General features: G+C 40.6%; 1 protein-coding gene across 3 annotated transcripts in view; it reads right to left on the reverse strand.

The window, feature by feature from the left end:
* Positions 1-6,451: 6,451 nt before the first annotated feature.
* The window catches only part of pald1a (phosphatase domain containing paladin 1a), a 129,241-nt gene continuing 114,904 nt past the window's right edge, over positions 6,452-20,788 (reverse strand). For 2 of the 3 annotated variants that reach the window (XM_079577130.1, XM_079577129.1), the window contains exon 20: positions 6,453-6,821. In XM_079577130.1, the coding sequence (XP_079433256.1) occupies positions 6,672-6,821 (150 nt within the window). In that variant the 3' untranslated portion in view covers positions 6,453-6,671. Of the gene's footprint in view, positions 6,822-20,788 lie in introns of all 3 variants that reach the window. The other variant, XM_079577128.1, reaches the window with a different exon arrangement.

A 20,788-nucleotide genomic window follows, 5' to 3' on the forward strand; every position in this document is an offset into this window, starting at 1 on the left:
GAGTCATTCCTGCCTTCGTCTCCAGCCAGTGAGACAGCTGTAAAGGCCTGTTCACTGGGCCCTCAATGCGGCTGCTCCAGTCCTGACCCGAACCAGGAAATACGACCACATTAGTCCAGTGCTCAGGTCGAAAAAAGACTGTAGGATAGCTCTGCTTGCTACAAGTCATGGTCAAGCACCAACACATATATACCTCACATACTAGAGTCATATGGAGAACTTCAGGCAGTGGTCTCCTACTGGTTTGAGTCAGGACTGAACACGGTGAGGCTTCTTTTAAGTTTTATGCAACACAAATATGGAACATTGTTTACCAGTCCTCATGGCACATGAAAGTATTGTACCTGTTTGTTTATGTAGATTTGTTTTGTCCTTTGACTTTTACTTCTGTTTTATTATATCATTGTGTGTTTGTTGTTGCTGTGAGGCACACTGTGGAATGAAATGTGCTGTACAAATAAACACCCCCACAGAGGATTTGCATCTGTGCCTGATTGAGTGACAAAAAGCGTATTCAGTCATCAGTAAAGGACTGGCTGACCGATATAATGACCTTATAGATCAAGATCATGCAGCGATAACAAGCAGCAGTTGATTTGACACTAAATCTGTACTTGGAAGTCAAATCATTAAATGTAAAAATGTGTTTTCATCACATCAACATAGTGACAAATGGTTCCAGGAAAGTAAAAGGAAAGCCTGAGCTGCACTTGGTTACTTTAAACGTGGACGTTCTCCCTGACAGTGATCAGAGCTTTAGTGAAGGCAGAGTTAAACACCCTGTCCTACTGCATTGATAAAGCCCAGTACAGCTGTGTCGAGAGGCTCTTCTTCTGAAAGTCACACGCACACACGGTCTGCTCTGTATTGATCCGTGTGGAGCTGAGAAGATGTCACTTTATCGACAGCCTGAGGCACACGACACTTAAACCCCTAAGCATATTGATTTTTTTTTGCACACATGTCGAACAAAACTTTTCAAGGTCCTAACGTTCCTGCAAAGTTTGTTATTTCCTTATGAGAAAAATGGTCCAATTTCTGTCGGCTTGGTCTGCATTTTATTAGAAAGCGTTTTCATTGCACATAATATTTATGAATCGGGATCAAAAGAAAATCTATTTAAGCCCATGTTATTTATGATATGTCCACTTTACTAACCCAAGAGCAGTGGTCAAAGCACTTGATACTATTACTTAGAGTAAACGTACACATATCACGTGTCTAATATTACTCCAATGAAATGAACACTGAAAGCATTGATGAAGAAAAGGAGCAGTGTCAAAAATATGAAGATGATCAGTCCAATACGAGATATTGCTGCTGTTGTTTACTTCTTCTATGATTTCCGCCGGATGTTTTGGTGAATGTTGATGCCACTGATCTGTTATGGCACAAGGGAAGCAATGCCCTGTTTGTGAACATTGTTGTAGTCTATTATGGAACTACCCACAGCCCCCAGATGAAACAGGATCGATCGCTCATGTATTTACCACTTGTATCGCAACACAAAAGGAACAAACTGCACAGCGCCACCTACAGCTCTGGAGTGCATATTCTGCCAGTTTTATACTTTTTACTGTAGAGTTTTTCGAAAATTTGTGGAGTGAAAAGTAATGCATCTTTCAAATGTCCATCCACCCATTTTCTTCACTTTATCCAGAGCCGGGTCGTGGAGGCAGCGTCCGAGCAGAGACGCCCAGACTTCCCAATCTACACACCAGGCCAGCTCAGAGACATAGTCCCTCCAGCGTGTCCTGGAGCTTCCACAAGGTCTATCGATCTCACACTCCTCCCTCCCCAAGATACTTGAAGGTCCTGATTTGATGAAGCCAACAAAACAGCAGAAATTAGACTACTGAAGTAAAGTACATATCCTCTAAAACCGTGGTTCTCAAGTGGTATGGCTTCAGGACCCACTATTACCTTGTAAGGTTGTGTTATGGAGAGCCTATATTGCCAAAACACCAAAAATGAAAGCACCATTTTCATTTTCAAATGCCAGTTTTGCAGATTTGTATATAACCTAATGGGGTGTTTAACCAGGTATTTGATCTTTGATTTGTGTAATAATATACCTCATCTTGGGGGCCAGAGGTTCTATGCTGGCAGGCCGGATTTAGCCCACGCCACCCCTGCCCTACAGGATGACACAAGGCCGTGGGAACCCAAGGTGCTGAGGGTGCTGCAGCACACCCTGGTGGATGGTTTGCATATTGTCGGCAACATTAATAAATGGGAAATAAGCACAGAAAAGTATTTTTGGGGGGAAATCTTGTTAACCAAAATATGCTTCCATGGCTCTGGGATGAGAAGCCTCAACCGAAATAAAAATGTATGAAATATTGTTTTTTTTCCACACAAGTTTTTACTGAACAAGGGGTAGATATGCCTTTGAGACTGAAATAATGATCGAAACAACCCAATATCCAGGCATTTTCAGATGGGAGATATTGAAATGTTCCCTGGAATAGATTCACGGCTCACTGAGAATGGTTTGAGTTCAGTACTTGAGTAGATTTAACCCTTGTCAGGTTGTAAAATTGGGGAAAGAAATTGTAAATTAATGGTGTAGGGGAAAGACTTAAGAACATCTCACATTCTCATTCAAACCTGCTTCTTGTGTAGCAAAAAAAAATATTACTTTTGGCCTCCTCTGAACCCACCGTGCGCGGATCCAAGAGGAGGATTAGGCCCTCCATAAACTACAAGGACGCGGAAACAAACTATAAAAGATAAATCCACTCGGCTTTCACTCCCAATAATCCAACTTTGATAGGAAAAGAAATAACCCACTAACTACTTCCTTATACTTCAAGCCTATACGCGATAAGCTCCGGGGGGAGACGGGGATATCTCGTTTTCAAAGTAAGGTCCGCTGATGCGCCGTCCGCTGCCTATTAATCCCCAAAAACAGGCCGTCTTTTTGTCCGGCGGAGACGATTTTAATTAAGGCCTTACCTGTCCACATCAAAAGCAGAGGGGAGCTCGCCTTTTGATCTCGCTAAGCCCCTTATTATGGAAAACGCAGCACAAAGCGTCATCTGTCTTGGTGGAAAGAGACCCCCGGTGCACGGTCATATCCTTCACGTCGCTTTGGCTTTAGCCGTACGAGATAAAGACGGAGGGCGGCCGGATGCACCGCGGACTTCTGAGGAGAGAATGAGAAGATAAGGCAGGGCAAAATTGAAGACGTAAAGCCATGTAGCGGAACATTTCAATGCAAAGTTAATGGAAACAAAGTCACAAAAGATTATGTTTTCCCCCAAAGCTTTGTGAACAATTTCTACCTTTTGTGCCCTTTAGCTTTGATTACAGCTTCCGCAATAACAAAAAAGATCCAGTGTTGCTTTCATTTCTCACACCGAGAGCTTCTATTGGTGATGGGAGAGTGCGACCACTGCGCAAGGCCTTCTCCAGCACATCCCAAAGATTCTCAGTGGGGTTAAGATCTGGACTCTGTGGCGGACAATGAATTTCATGTTCTTTGACAATGTGAGTCCCATGAATCCTGGCATTGTCATCTTGTAATACATTCATGGAATAACCTGGTAATTCAGGATGTAAACAGGTGGTTAGATGATCATTCTTTAGGCACAATATGCTGCTACATCTAGGTGGTGACATTTTGGTCAGGCACTGTATATTGCATTGTCAAACTTAAAGCAGAACTAAGTAACTCATGCCCCTAGAGGCCATAAGCGCCACTGCAGGTGTCGTAGCATGTTACGTTGTTTTACTCATTAATTGTCCGTGAGAGTAAATACTACTCTGACAGAAAAGACAAAGGGACAGAGGGATATTGTTCATCCAATTACTCAATAGAGATCATTTTTTTCACTCAAACTTGGCTGTAAATACTGTTTAACCTCTTAACCCCCACCTGAACCGAGCACACTTTCTCCAGATTGGCTTTACCCAAATCTAAAAGCAAAGAAGTGGCAAAAGAGAGACAAAAATGTGTCGGAAAAGCAACAATAACACAATGAAAAAGGCGACAAAAAAAGAGTGAGGAAAGCAAGAAAAAAGCACAAAAAACACAATTAAAAAGCGATTAAAAAAAGGAGGAAAACACACAAAAAAACACTTCCAAAATGTGACGAAAACATGGCAAAAGTGTGATGAGAAATCAACAATAAAAATCAACAAGAAAGCCATGAAAAAGTGACCAAAACACGATAAAAAAAACTACGGAAACATGACAAAAACACTTTAAAAATGCGACAAAAAAGTCACGATCAGTTTTGCAGGTCTTAGCTTTCAAATGAGGCTGGCCTGTAGGCTGCAAGCTCCAGTCTAGAAGCTTTAAGATTTGGGTAAAGCCGAACTGGAGAAAATGCGCTCTGTTAAGTGGTGCTAGCCCGCAGTTAGCTTTGCCCGTTAGCCTCTTCTTCGTGATTCCATTAGTGTGCATTGGTGGCTCTGACCCGGAGACAGGATAGTTGCAATTTGTATTACCCCCAGAGACACTACGGAAAGGATTTATTTACAAATTACTTAGTTCTGCTTTAAAGGTTAAAGGTTTAAGGTTTTTATGAAAACAAAAGTGAAAATTAGTGCGTATTTGACCTTTCAGTGACCCGGCGCGTTTGCTTTCCATCACAGTGGCCTCTATGACTCTCCAGGATACATTTTATTTCAGGTTTTTTAGGGTTTCTGGTAGGTTTTCTTGATGTAATATATACGTAACCAAGGAAAAAGTTCCAAACCTACCAGAAACCCTACAACCAAGGCGCATTGTTAACCACCCATACAGTCACTGGGTCACTGAAATACACATTATTATCAACTTTTATTCAGCTTAAAAAGTTGCATAATGCACCTTTAAACTATATTGGACACAACAGGCATGTCCAGTCGAAGATACTTTATTTGAAATCCTCTACTACGATGTATAATCCCTGGACAAGTGAGAGCCTTGATCAACACAAAGAAATTAAGGGAACAAAAAACACACCCAACACATTTTGTTAATTTCTAAAATCTTTAAGGCAAGTTACAATTTACAGCTTTTTTTTTATACACAATAGAAAAAAGGGACATCGTTTCTACTGGACACAACAACATTATGACATTATTCTTTTTTGATCAGAGTTCAAAGCTCGGTACATTTCTGTTTTTTTTATAATACGTAAGAAAACAGAAACTTTAAATTACACTAGAATAACATTAGTACATTATCATTGTCTAAGGCGGAAACATAGAAACAAAGCCATGTATAAAAACAGCATAGTTTTATCCGTTTTAGCTGCAGTCTGTCTCTCCATGACCTGTTTGTAAATACAGCGAAAATAGGCAACCGGTATTTAAATAAAAATGACAGCATCGTAACATCTGTATTCTTTGTCTACAGAAATAAAAGTGTAAAAAGTTGTTAGAAGAAAAGGCCTGGGAGAATATTAAAACAATACTGAAAGCGTAAAAAAAAAAAAAAAATCTAAAATATAGACAGCAAGTCATGATCAGGACATAATGCATTACGATTTTAACACCAGAAAAAGTAATCTAGAAATAAGCAAAGTTTTCTCAGTATATTTGCTCTTGATTTGAGTAGGCAAGAAGCAGAAAAAGTATTTTTGCACTTAAATTAAGGGGGATAAAACAAATCAATTTAAGCTTTTTAGAAGGGATTTTGGATCTTGTTTTTGTTCATGAATAAGTTATTGATAAGTGAAAAATAATGAGTAAAAACTAGGATTAGGATTTGGAGTCTGTAGGAGCTACTTAACTCATTGACTGCCAATGACGTCTATAGACGTCAATTAGGTTTTTCAATGGGAACAGCTGCAGCAAAGCCTTGAGCATGTCTTGTGTTAAAATCTTAGTCATGCTTCCACCTATTGACTCAATAAAGGAACTACACGTTCTTTTATTGAGTCACTAGGTGGCAGCATTGCTCTTTAGTTTGCTCAGCTTTTTGGTCAGAAAACAGCATTTTGGATGATTTCATCTATTCTCACCGTCGATTACTAAAGAATGGAAAGAGGTACAAACAAACTGTTTTGCCAACCTGGCCCCTCGGGAGGTGTTCCAGGCATGTCCTATTGGGAAGAGGCCTCGTGGTAGACCCAGGACACGCTGGAGGGACTATGTCTCTGAGCTGGCCTGGTGTTGCCTCAGGGTCCCTCCAGAACAGCTGGAGGAGGTGTGTGTGGATCGGGAAGTCTGGGCATCTCTGCTGAGACTGCTGCCTCCCCAACCCGGCTAAAGCGGAAGAAAATGGATGGATGGATGATCCAAACCAGGCAAAATGGTAATTTTTTTAAATTTTTCATCTGGTCTTAAACTTTTCATAGGGACTGTATTTCTCACCACTTAAAGTCTCAACATTGACCACTATGAATTTATATAGATGTTTTCTCCTGAAAGTGCAAAAATACTTTTACTTACCTACTCAAATTAATTTCGGCATCAGTTTTGCAGTGTATAGCAGACAAAAATAAACTTAAAGCAACATAAAAAAAACAGTGTACAGTTTTTCCACTCTTTTTTTGTTTTGTTTATGAGAGCGGGAAAATAAAATGAATTAAAAACTACCAAAAAAATCCCAAACCAAAATGACAAAACCCTCCCCGGCTTCCTGACATTTTGCAGCCGTGAAGAGAAGGCAGTAATGAACACATGCAGTATTTTGTCCTATGAGTACAGTACTGTTCAGGTCCATTCACAGTGTCTCAGATGAAGTGGCCTCTGACGGGAAGCGGCTGCACTTCCTGCCGTTGCCATCGGTGACGCAGCCGGGCCAGTGGCGAGTCCCGGGGGTTCTCGAACTCGGAAAAGCCGAGCTGGTCGAGGATGTCGTAAACGCCGGCTCTGGCAGCGACCTGCGGGAAAAAAACAAAACAAAAAAAACAACGTGCGTGAGTGAAGCCAGCGGGAAACGGGGAGAATAATGTTTGGTTTCAAGAAGCGATGTCATAAAGTGAACAGAAGATGGTTGTGACGCCATCAATGGTTTCTCTGTCCCTCGGCCCGTCGACCGAACTAACTATTACTCCACTAAAAGTACAAGTTGCTTTGTCAAACTATTACTCAAGTGAAAGTACTGAAATATTTAAGCATTCAAAGTAGAAAGTACAAACACATTTTAATAAATATAACATTGCAGCTTATAAAACACTAAAACAGGGACAAACCTTCCTCCTTGTTTGTGAGTCAGTGGCATTGGCAGAAAAACCACACAGCGCCACCTACTGTTCTGGAGTCTGCATTAATAAATACCACTTTAAACCAGTATTCCCTCATTTTTGTAAAACATTGCCATTTCTTTTGCATGGAGTGAATTATTTTAGGGGCCGCAACGCTGTAGACTTTGGGCATGCCCGACACTGACATTTCAAAGAAGGAGGAGAAGGGGAAAGAGAAGGAGAAGAAAGAGAAGAAGACGGAGAAGGAGGGGAGGAAGGAGAGAAAAGAGAGAAGGAGAAGAAAGAGTAGAAGAATGAGGAGGGGAGAAAGGAGAGAAAGGAGAAGGGGAAGAAAGAGAAAAAGAATGAGAAGGAGGGGAGGAAGGAGAGAAAAGAGAAGGGGAAGAAAGAGTAGAAGAATGAGGAGGGGAGAAAGGAGAGAAAAGAGAAGAAAGAGAAAAATGAGAGAGAAGGGAGGAAGGAGAGAAGAGGAGAAAGGAGGAGAAGAAAGAGAAGAAGAATGAGAAGGAGGGGAGGAAGGAGAGAAAAGAGAAGGGGAAGAAAGAGAAGAAAGACAAGAAGAATGAGGAGGGGATGTAGGAGAAGAAAGAGGAGAAGAAGAATGAGAAGGGGGAGGAAAGATAGAAAAGAGAAGAAGAATGAGAAGGAGGGGAGAAAGGAGAAGAAAAGGAAGGATAAAAAAAGAGAAGAAGAATGAGAAGGAGAGGAGGAAAGAGAAGGAGAAGAAAGAGAAGGTGGTGAAGAATGAGAAGGGGGAGAAAGGAGAAGAAAAGGAAAAAGAAAAGAGAGGAGAAGAAAGAGAAGAAGAATGGAAAGAGAAGAACGAGAAGAAAGAGAAGAAGGTGAAGAATGAGAAGGAGAACATGGAGAAGGAGGGGAGAAGGAGAAGAAAGGATTAGAAGATAAGAGAAGAAAGAGGAAAAAAGAAGATGTAGAAGAAAGGACAAGGAGAAGTGAGAGGAGAAAGAAAAGTAGAAGGAGAATGAGAAGGAGGAGAAGAACTCCGCTTAAATGAAGAGAAATTATTATTATTTTTTTTAAAGAAAAAAGCAAAATACGAAATGTCCAAAGGTATTGTAAAAATACTTTAAAATGTTGATTATAAGTGTCAGAATCAAGGGTTCTTGTGGCTAAAAAAAGTACAACCTTAAAGACATCGTTCACAGAAAAAGGCTGACTGTGCAGATTGTAGTTTAAAGTGGCCAACTTCACATTGTCATTGCCCAACAAAAACCAAGCACAAGTTTTTTCGAAAGTTGAACAATACCCAGAAATAAAGTATCATTTCTCTCACTAATTACAGCTGTGAGCGCCAGCATTGTGCGAAGATAAACAGCCGACTCCGCAGATGAAAGCTCGATGACCGGTCTGCTGACCACGCAGGATCACATCAACAGTGTGGATCACGTAACGAAAAGAAAATACAACGGGTTAATGGCAACTTTTTCTCTACACTATCAGAACTGTATCTAATGTTACTCAGTTCATCGAATTACCAATTGTTTTTGAGCATTTGGGGTTATGAAGTAAAAATTATGAAGGTGGCTTAAAAATATAAAAAAGATGGCCAAAAATTGTACACGTTTTTCTGCTCAAAATGTAAATCTAATAACATGGTCACTTTTTGGAGTGAAAAATTTGAAACTTACTTATCGAAGTAATTGAGGGCTTTGTGATTTGCATGTGTGAATTAAAGGACTATACGGAGTTTAAAAATGTTCCATGTTACATGTTGCAGCCATGTCCTAATGTGTAGAATGAGCCCAGACCTGTTCACCACAACTGCCTCTAAAATCCTGCACTGTCACTCAAAAAGGTGTCACTTCGGGTCCGAATTGCCGCCATGCACGAGCTTAATATAGAAAGTGCAGTAACACATATGGCCTGAGGCGGCACTAGTGAAATGGCTAAAAAAAATGGCAAACTTGCATCTAGCCCCTTTAAGTCTGAAAAACTGCCAAAACCTGCTAATGTATGCCGTGTCTGGACTTTCCAAAGCATTTTAGAGTTTACAGAGCCTGGACTTACCCTTACTGTTTCCCACACAGAAAGAGCAGCTATGAGTCCCTTGGATTATAAGCTTTGTTATTTGAATTAGTCATTTTACTGAGGAAAAGGAAAACATTTTTACATGGAAAACCGCACAGAAAAAAACTATGGACAGTTTTTTCACCTGCAGAAAAGGTTTAAGAGTCTAAACCCAGCCGATGGAGAGTCACGTACGTGATCAGTGGAGCTCCAGACCTCCACAGGAAACCTCCAACTTTTCCCCCGTGACATTTACTTAAATTAATCTCAATAAAACACCGTAAGTAAACTCCACTATCTTGTTACACTTAAACTGAAAGTTTATTAATTTTGTCTATATTTGACTGTTTCACCTATTCATACAGTATTTTCTTGACAAAATAACCAATAAACATCAGGACTATGTTTTTATGTCGCCAAACATATTTAGGCAAATAATACCTGCGGTGACTGACCCCGCCCACTGCACGTAAAGCACATTAGAAAAACTCTTGCCTATGTTTTATATATAAACCTTTGTGGGGGGTTTTTTACCACTAAAAGGGCGATGAACCAAATATGGTAACTTCGCTCACATTGATTTGATGATAAACATTTTTGAAAAAAACTTTTGTTATGTCCCCCAATAACACTCTTGAGTTGAAATTATTTATGATATAAGTATTTCAATGAGTGCCCTATAAAGGGTTAAAGAGACTAGATGCAAGTTGGTCATTTTATGCTCACTACCGCCACCTCAGGTCTTACGCGTAACTGCAGTCTCTATATTAAGAGCTCCTGCATGACGGCACTTCGGACCCGAAGTAACACCTTTTTGAGTGACAGTGCAGGATTTTAGAGGCTCATTCTACACAATAGGACATGGCTGAAACACGAAGGGTGAGGAAAATACTTATTTTTAACATTTTTAAACTCCGTATAGTCCCTTTAAGATAGCATTGTTTTGTGGAGGTGACATGGAGCTTCACTAATCACGTGCCCCTCCATTGGCTGCATTCAGACCCTTCTCAACAAAGAAGGGCTTTCTGGGTAAAGAGGGGAGGAATTTAATCAGTTGTAATTGTGTGTTAAGGACTTGTAGTTCTGTCACATGTCCAACAAACCATATGTATTTTTTTATATATTTGACAGATTTCACGCCATTGCCAGGAGACGACAAATTCAATAAATCCTTCTGGTTAACTCTGGCTTTGTTTAACCATGTCTAATGTGTTTAATGAAACTGTTTCCTTTCAAATAAACTAATCTAATCTTAAAAAGCGTGGGATTACCGTGAATCTGGAGATCAGACCCAGTTTTCTGACTGTGTACAGTGAATATTTGGGGGAAACTGCGTGGGCGTGTGAGCGATAGCACAGACAGATGCTGACTAATGCTTTCTCCACCTCAGCTGGAGGGACGTGGATGTGTCAGGGGCCTTTGTGCGCACATTGTTCCCAGAAGAGGTGCGTGTTTTTGGGGGTAGGACGTGTGGGGGAGTGAGGGGGGGGTTGATGGAGGTCAAACCCAAAGACATTTACTGGCCCCCTTTCTCTCATGGAAAAAGACAGGGATCCGTTTTCATGGATAGAATGGTTTTTCATTCATATTCAACAGATAACAGGGAGGTTTCGCGCATCGTTTTTCAACCTCTAAACCTCAAGCGATTTATTTGGTGAAAGCTTGAATTGCCGGTTGCTGTTCCGTCCTATTAGTTGCATGAAAAATTGTGGAATAAGGGGTGAGACACAAAACTTAAGGAAATTGAGTTTCACAGATTGCACAAGTTGAAAAGCAATTTATTAACCATCACTGAAGGCTTATGGTTATCTCATGTTATGCAATCTATTCTACAAAACGTGTCTTTATACCATGTCCTCATCAAAACGTGACTGGAGAGTTGATGTGTTTCAGTAATCCTGCATATTTAGTCCTTTTCCTACTTCCACACATCATTTTGAACATTTTCCCATTCCACCGCAACAACTGGGGCTGGTTTTCGCCCTTTGCTGGACGCCATAATTGTTTGAACCTCTTACCTTTACCGCCTTAACCGAGTGCATTTTCTCCAGTTCAGCTTTTAAAAGCGACTGGACTGGAGCTGACAGACTAGAGGCCAGTGTGAAAGCAAAAAAGGTATCTAAAAAAAAAGCCAAAGTGGGGCCAAATGAAGAGTTTTAAGAGAGCCCCGGCTCTTTCTCTTCAAAACTCTTCCTGTGTTTCTCTAATTGGCTTGTTGCACAATGTGGCTATGCTAGTTCCTCTGAGCTGAAGTTGTGGGCGCTAGTACTTCCTGTCCATATTCATTTCCATTAAGATTAGCTTAGACCTGTTCGAATCATCGTATTTCATCGTATACTGCAGGCTAACGAGTGGCTGTGTAATATTTCAGTGGAGGAGACTAGTTTAGTCTATGTTTATAAGGATCAGTGAGTTTGTCTTGAAGCTAAAGGCTAACATTAATTTCATGCATTATAACATTTGAAATAGTGCCTCAAATATGAACTAATCTCTAAACCATCTAGTCCTACTTTAAAGGGGCTAGATACAAGTTTGCCATTTTATACTCACTACTGCCACCCCAGGCCATATGTGTAACTGCAGCGTCTATATTAAGCTTGTGCATGACGGCACTTCAGACCCGAAGTAACAACTTTTTGAGTGACAGTGCAGGTTTTTAGAGACAGTTGTGGTGAACAGGTCTGGGCTCATTCTACACATTAGGACATTGTTGGAACATGTAGGGGGGAGGAAAATACTAAATTTTAACATTTTTAAACTCCGTATAGTCCTTTTAATGGCATTTTTGCCGCGTTTTTGTCACATTTTTTTTTAATTTTCAACACTATTCAGACGCTTTTTCAAGAAGCTTTTAAATTTGGGAAATAGCAAACTGAAGAAAATGTCCTCTGTTTTTCCACCCCGGTTACCCTCGCCTACATTTCCGCTCGCTGCTTATAATTTGAAATGCAAGTACTGGCTGGAGATACAGGAGTAGCATTAAAGAGTCCAATTTGACAGGCCCTTTATTACAAAACGAAATCCCTGACATGAATAATGCATAAAGAGTTCCTTCAAAGATAGTGCATGTATTCAATCCGAAGCCAGCCTTCCCACACAGTAGTTGTGTAACGCTGTTCAGGGACTCCTGCCTGAGGCTCCGGTGTCAGCGGGGTGGCTGTGTTTATATCGATCGCTCCTCTGTTCAGTTGATCAGAAATGAGCTGGACTGAAGCCTGCTGCATCTGGGACAGCGCTGTTCACCGAAGTGCAGTCCAATAAGTTTGCATTCACGAGACAGCACTGCAAAGTAGGGCTACTCGATTAGAGAAAAAATAACAATCACAATTATTCAACCGATTATTTTATTATTATTACTTAAATATTATTGTTAATATTTTCAATTTTCACAATTAAAAAAAAAGCCCAAATTATATTAAAAAATTAGCTCATGTTTCTAAACTAATCCTCTATTGAGAGAGCCCTGTCTCATTTGCCCCCTGCTGTCCAGAGCTCACACCAAGCACGCAGCCTGAAGACATCATCACACAGCACTGTTTGTTTATGTCGGACCAAAGCATTTGCCAGTAGCACATGAAATGCGAAGGGAACAAAAACAATCATCCCAGAGGCATGAAATAATACGAGTTTGCGTTGAGCTCCGTTGAGATCTGCTCTTCTTGTCATTGATATTGTCTTGTCTCTGATCTAGTCCTGTGTTTTATTTTTGTTCTGTCCTTGTGATTTTGCTTCCCCTGTGTTAAAGCAGTACTAAGTAACTCATACTGCTAGAGGCCATAAGCGCCACTGCAGGTGCCGTAGCATGTTGCTGTTTTTTACTCATTATTTTTCCCTGAGAATAAAAACTACACTGACAGAAAAGGCAAAGGGAGAGAGGGATATTGTACATCCAATTACACAATGGAGATACTATTTTTTCACTCAAACTTGGCTGTAAACACTACTAAAGTGGCGCTAGCCCCTAGTTTTAGCTTGTTAGCTTCTTCTTCGTGATCCTATTGTGTATTACGCCTCCGACTCGGACCCAGAGACACCAGGGGGAGATGAAAGACCCCCCAATCATCCCATTAACACTTGCATTACCCCCAGAGGGACTACGAAAAGGATTTATTAAGGTAAATAAGTTACATAGTTCTGCTTTAAGTGCCTGCACCGCCCTGATGTGATACACCTGTGCCCTGTTTCCTCATGTATTTACACCCCTGTGTTCCCCATGTGCTTTGTCGGTTCATTGTCAGTGTCAGCCCTGGTTCCTTTGAGTTTTTGTTCCTCGAGTTCTCTGACTCTGGATTTTTTTCAGTTATTAAACATCACCAGTTTTTGTAGCAGTCCAGCTTTTTGGGCTTTATTTTCCACATTCCACCTCCGACCATGACACAAAACCAACGCCTGGGCAAAGGATATAGAGGCTTCTTAAGAGGACTTTCTGCGTTTTGGAGAGCATTAATAATCGTTTTTTCTCAATTATGCTATTTTTGTAATCGTCGACCTGTAATTGAATTTTGATTTATTGCACAGCCCTACAGCAAAGTCCCCATAGTTTTGAAAGTGAGGCGGCACAGCAAATAATTCTTCAGCCAGCCAACATCAATGCAAAGGTCTTTTAGGTTCACCGGTCAAACCCATTGACATCAAAGCTACAACATGTGCACATCAGCAGCATGTGTCAGGGCAAAGGTCACATGGACGGACAATGAAATCTATACAGAGCTAATAACCCGAGTCAGAGAAATATCGACTGTTTATGGATGTTTGACACAGCCTCGTGCAGGATCAGCAGCACTTTGAGACTTCAATGGCCTTTATATATCATTATTTATTATTAACAACCATGGACTGGATTAGGCAGGCGATCAATGGGGAAAAATATGGACCGGGGTTTTATGAATACGAGCTGCTCATGGAATAAAAACGGAATGGATTTGGTAAAGTTGGTCGGTAATTAGGGAAGCCAATCTCTTTTTGATCAGAATATTACTGACAAACTCAAGAACAAGATACTTGGCATTTCATTGAGCAGCTGCTGCCCAAAATTGAGTCTGTGAAGTCCAATTCCAGCTGCATGTCTCCCATTGTATTGTGATGCATTGTCACTAATTTTGGTTGCATTTCGTTTATTCTAACTAAGGCTTTCATGTTATTTTGTCATAGTTAATGTTCTTTCAAATGTAGCATGGTGATGGCATTGATAAAAAGAATGTAAAGGACACAAACCTATACATTAAAGAGACAATTTTATTTGAAATTGTTTCATTTTGCCCGCGGCCCACTGGCATGGATGGTGAAAGTTTCTACTCCTGCATTAGAATGTATTATAATCTGGCGCTATACATTTTCCAAACTTTTCATAACATGTATTAACCGCCACACGCTGATCCTTCAAATTAGATTTTCACGTGCTCCTGCCCCATTCTCAGCTGCTACAAACATGTACAATACCGGTCTCCGTTGGGGCCAGGACTCCTTTGCAAAGACATTCTGAATCACAGTGGGACTTTCATGGTTAAATAAAGGTCATGTGGACAAACATTAGTGCTCAGGGACAGCAGGAGTCTGGAGCGGCATTATAAAATGTGCAATAAAGTCTGTAAATTACTTTTCCGACCATGCTGGGGATGATGCTGGTCCTTTCTATACTACACCTAACCCGATCCCTATACAATTATTATATATCCTGGGCATTCTACAAATCCACTTTCACTCTAAGGGGCAGCTTTAAAGGGATATTTCAGGATTTTTGACATAGGGCCTCATTTCCTAGTTATCCAGAGTGTTGCTGATTTCTGGAAATATTTGTTTTTGTGTGAAGGGTTTCGTGGTGCTAGGCTTGTGCTAGGCTTGCTCACTTCTACGATATCAGCTAGCCTCCACTAAAAACAATCTGACCCGCTCCACAGAGCACCTGAGGCAAATCACTTGTAACACCAGACTAACCATATAAATGTCTGTGTCGATAGAGTAATGTTTGGAATATAACTGACCTTGCATCACATGAATGATCATATTTTGAGGGACTATTTTCTAGCAGATCACTCCGCCACTGCGTAGCTTATACAACCATGAAGCTGATGCTGCTCAAATATAAGTTATTTTAAATGCAAAATGGTTAAAATCACTATCGACACAGACATTTATATGGTTAGTCTAGTTTTATAAGTGATTTGCCTGTGCAATGTGGAGCGGGTCAGACTGTTTTTAATGCAGGCTAGCTGATACCATAGAAACGCGCTAGCCTTGCATTAGCCTAGCGCCACGAAACTCTTCATAATAAGAACTGCTTGAGTTACAAAAAAAAAAATCTCCAGAAATCAGCAACACTGTGGATAACTAGGAAATGAGGCCCTATGTCAAAAATCCTGAAATATCCCTTTAAGGATTTTAAAATAAGCTGTGCACCGTAAAGGATTTGGAGAATTGTGTTTTTAGAGGCATTTGAGGCAAAAGTCAATCTACTGTACGTCACTGAAAACAAAACAGCAGAAGCAGACGCTACAGACAGAAAAAGGTGCAAAATAGACTAATAAATCCCTGCTTAGACCTGTGAGTATCTTTAAGATTTAAGTACTGAAGGCAAGACACTGACTTTTAAGCGGCTAATATTAGCGGCTAAATTAGTACTAACAAGAATCACGTGCCTTTCAGATCATGTTAGTAAATATCCAAACTACAGGGTCGCCATGTATTATACCAAAAACACCCCACGGGGAAGGGATATTAAATCAACATAATAACAGACCCGCGATCCAGATATACACGTACGGTATAGGGGCCCCCGCTGGGACACATCCAAGAGGCCACGGTCATCTCCTGGACCCCGCTGTGCTACAGAAAAGCAATGACTATAGAAGAGAAGACCTATTGCTGGGTTGCAGGTGACATCACAGCATTCTAAAGGCCTATAATATAATGTAGAGGAAAAATTGTTTTGTTTTTGAGGAAATTTTCGGTCTTGTACAGCGAGATCATGGACCCAGTGACTGATATTAATGATCATTTTTCTAACCCATACATTTTCTTTTGTGGAAGTGTAATGGCTGTTAATAGGAAAAACTGGATCCTGCCCCCCGCTGGGTCCGGTGACATCATCATATTCTAGAACCAGCAACCCAGCAATATCCTTTAAGCTGAACAGTTCTTTTAAGATGGTCAACGGAAAAAAACGGTTGTTACCAGCAACCTGATGTGCAGCTGAAACACTGACAATATGCATAAATATCTAAGTAATTTGTTACAGGTGGACAAGTGTAGGTCTGGGCATATCTATTCTACATTATTTGTCATATAGAACCATGAAACAGTTGAAAAATGTAAATTTATTACTTTTAATTCCATTTAATTTCTTTTGTATAATTTGTTTGAGGTGAAATTTCCCCACATTTTTTGTACGTGTTTTTCCCCAACTTTCCCCACTTGTTTTTAACCCATTTTTCCCACTTTATTTTACAATTTCATCCCAAATGTTTCAACCCCCCCCCCCTCACAAAAAAATCTCCAAATTTACCCCAATTTTTTCACTTAATTCTCCCCCCCAAAAAAAATCCACATTTTTTCTCAAGTTTTCCAAAAAAACATTTTTTCTCAATTTCGTCCCCATATGTTCCCATTTCCCCCCCACAATTTTCCTCACATTTTTTCCCCAAACGTACCCCAATTTTTTTCTCTCCCTTTTTTCACATATTTTTCAACTTGTGTGTCACTTTTTTTCTTCTTTTAAATCTTGATGACCAAACTGGTGGTGTTTAACAGTGCCCAGCCGTGACAAGTGGCAGATTAGCGGGAATAGGGATTAATATAAGATCTTTGACGTGTAGACACACAGTGATGCAAATTGGCTTCTCCTTCCTTCAGCGGTATTAACAGGCTTCATGCTAACTATAATTATAGGCTTCATGAATCCGACACTCTTTGGCTCTTTTGTGGCTTTTTTGTCAATCTTTGTTTTGTCAGTGTTTATTTGGGAAATGCCAAAGAAAATCTGCTCATTTCCTACCCCTACATGTTCCAGCCATGTCCTAATGTGTAGAATGAGCTCAGACTTATTCACCACAACTGCCTCTAAAATCCTGCACTGTCACTCAAAAAGGTTTTACTTCAGGTCCGAAGTGCCGTCATGCACGAGCTTAATATAGAAGCTGCAGTTACACATAAGACCTGAGGTGGCAGTAGTGAGTATAAAATGACTAACTTGCATCTAGCCCCTTTAAGAGGTTAAAGATCTGTAAACCAGAGGAGGATCTTAGAGGAGTTATTACCCATAATTGACTTTTTAGAGCTTTTAACATTGTTATTCACTCATCAAAAAGCCACTCGCGCACCTTTGACACATCTTTGGATCTTCACCAGTGGCTATATACCCAAAAAAGCTTCTCCTGAGGTCCTACACATCCAGGAAATGTTTTTCTCGCCTCGAGATCTATTGCAATGCTTCACTATGGGCTACACGCAGGGCCGGATTTAAGTACAATGGGCTCCGGGGCTAAAGTTTTTTCAGGGCCCCCCATATACTATATGTCTGTCTGATTTCTCTCGCTCTACAATGCCAGGATAAATTAATGAATTTTTAAAATTTGAACATGCACAAGCAACTTCTAGTACTAGTTTAAAAATAAAAAAATAGTGACCCAAATTTGAGTTCCGTGGCGCTCGCGGAAGGACCTTTGCTACTGCCAGTCTGGTGGGGGGACTCATTTAAAAGGGGGCTCTGGGGGTCCATTTTAACAGACCAATAGGTACATAATTTTTTTTACCAGTGTCAACTCAAAGAAAAAGGCTCAGACCTTGTTTAGAACTGGTTTAGACCTGGTTTAGTCTTGGTTTAGTCTTGGTTTAGTCTTGGTTTAGACCTGGTTTGGTCTTGGTTTAGTCTTGGGTCCAGGGGCCCTTCAGCCTGCTGGCCCCTGGGCTTAGCCCCTGTAAGCCCCTGCATAAATCCGGCCTTGGCTACACGGTGTTTTTCCTTTTTTATTTAACTCTTTATTGAAACAGCTGCAGCAAGAGGAGGGGGGTGGTTGTAGCTCACTTGGAGGATCAGGAAGTGAAACTAATACATTTAGTTTCAGCTGTTTTAGATCAATACGGAATCGTCTGACCAACAAAGTGAAAGACAGTGATAAAGATGTGTTTGAGATTGAGCCAAATACCCGCGAAAAGCACAATCCCCGCTCTTGTTGTTGTTGTAGTCAATTTTGCAGAACATGGCCGCTTCAAAAAGAGATTTACAGGGTGACTCAGATTGCGGTTGGACTTCGCCGTTTTGCCGGAGGTCATGACCCCGGGCGTTATGGCCACTCCAGTGCACTGCATGTATTCGCTTTTCCAAACAACGCTGCTAAAGTTTTCCAAGTGAACGGGCAGCACATTTCACTGACAATTGTTTTCACAGCCATTGTTCCCCGTTCATATTTGGGATGCCTCTCATTTCAAACATAATAAGACCCCACAGAGACAGGATATTTTGTTTTTTAGCAGAGAAACTTAGATTACCAGAAGAATAGCAGCAATTTCAAGTGCCATTTGCGACTATTGAAATAACAATTTAGACTTGAGAGCATGTTTGTGCGAAGCTCTCAGTCACTCAGAAGGTTTTAAGTTCTAAAGCCAAAGCAGAAGGTCCAATTTAATCCCATTTCAATATCCAGAATACAATAATGTCAATGCTACAGAAAAAAAAGATGTTTGCATTTGTCATATAGTCAAATATGTGTAACCTTTCCACAAAACAGAGGAATGTTGAGGAAATGTGGATACTTAAAGGCGCATTATGCAACTGTTTATGGGAGGAGTTTGTACGTATTTGATCTTGTGACCCAGCTGCTGTATGAGTGGTCAGCATGGCGCCTTTACACAGTGTCACAGTGGTCTCTATGACGCTCCACGATCTATTGTTTGGAAGGTTTTCTCTGCTGATGGAGCCTCTCACCAGAAAACCTACAAAATAATTGATCCTGGAGCGTCATGCTGACCACTCACACAGCCACTGGGTCACTACAAGGTCAAATAAGCACAAATGTCGTTCAGGTGTTGGGTTTGTCCAGAGCCGCCCTTTCACCATCTTCTCCTGTTTTACCGCTTATTTGTTTCCTGTAGCGCCTCTTGTGACGCCTTCTTATCTTGTCTTAGATAAATGGCTTGAAAATGGCTTAAATTAAGACAATTACTGTGTAGTGATATGACGTCTGTGACTAAATGAATGTAAACAGCTCAAATAAAATAAACTACACTAAAAAACAATTAGGGCCAGATCTTGTGCCTGGTGCACGCCCAGGCCTCTAGCGCAGTGGTTCCTAAAGTGGGGTTCGGATCCCCCTGGGGGCCCCCAAAGCTTGTCTGCAAAACAAGTACAGTGAAAAAAGTTCATTTTGATAGGAAAAACATATTTATCTGGACAAATGCACCAGTTTAAACCAGTATTTAGCCTACTGTCATTACTAGATGTTACTTTTTGTGTCATTATAGCCTTTGAATGAAAAAAAAATCCTTTGAATGGAGTAAACTATTGTAATTTGGGGGGCCCCGAGAGATTTGCTAAACAATAAGGGGTCTGTAGTGAAGCTATGGCAAGTTGTTTCCCTTTAAGCTTAGCAAGAAATCGAGAGGCGAGAAACAGCCACTGAGGAAGATTCAAAGATGACTCAAAATGATTTGTTGGAGAAATTGGTTGATTAAATGCCAAAGCTTTGGGAAGTGCCTTGGTTATACTTTTCCCCAACAAGTTTATTCCTCAAAAAACAGAGAGCAACTTCCTGACAGAACAAAACATTCTTGAAATTACACCTTTTGGACATGATTTTTGTTTTTTTTAATTTGTAAACATGGCCTCCGATCCACAGTCTCCAGCGGCAAAAACAAACACCCTCCGTGTTTATTTGCTCTGAAATCATGTTTGTTCACAGGGGGAAATGGAAGGGTCCAGAGCTGCTACTCGCTGTTAGGCGTTTGCCTTCTGGGATCTCCATTGTAATTCCGTTCAGTTCAGTTCAGTTCAGTCAATCATCAGCCTCCGACAGAGCGCAGTCATTTGCATATTGATTGTGCTCGAGTTTCATGCCAAAAAGCCTATTCCCTGGCATCCGGACAGACATGAAACTGACCTAAACACGGACGCATGATTGATTGTGCACTAAACTGTTTTTTACTGTTTCTTGATATGAACAAAATCTAAATAATGGATCAAGTCAGGGTTAAATCTATATTTGTGTTTTGTTTATTGCAATTTAAAGCTAAATAAATCAGACCAGAAGAGCAGACCCTTTTAATGTTTTTGCATAAATGTGCTAGGGCCCCTCATGCACTCAATGTACATATGCGAGTATTTTTATTTGGTTAAATCTTATCTGAAAAAAATGTAGGGGGTCCAGATATGTTTGCCTAGGGCCCACAATTTCTGGCAGCGCCCCTGCACGTGGATACCAAACATGTCAGTATTTGTGAACGAATAAGCACGGAAAAAACGTCCGGGGCGCTTTCAATTTTTCTGTTTTTGTTTCTGCTAAATCTCCAGCTCGCTCGCGCAAAGGGTGAGTTTGATCTTTTATTTACTCTGACATTAAAGGATCTATATCATGCAATTTTAGCCATTCCAAAGTAAACTATAGGCATTTATAAACAAACCCGGA

The sequence above is a fragment of the Gobius niger genome, assembly GCF_951799975.1.
Source record: "Gobius niger genome assembly, chromosome: 19".
Classification (NCBI taxonomy): domain Eukaryota; kingdom Metazoa; phylum Chordata; class Actinopteri; order Gobiiformes; family Gobiidae; genus Gobius; species Gobius niger.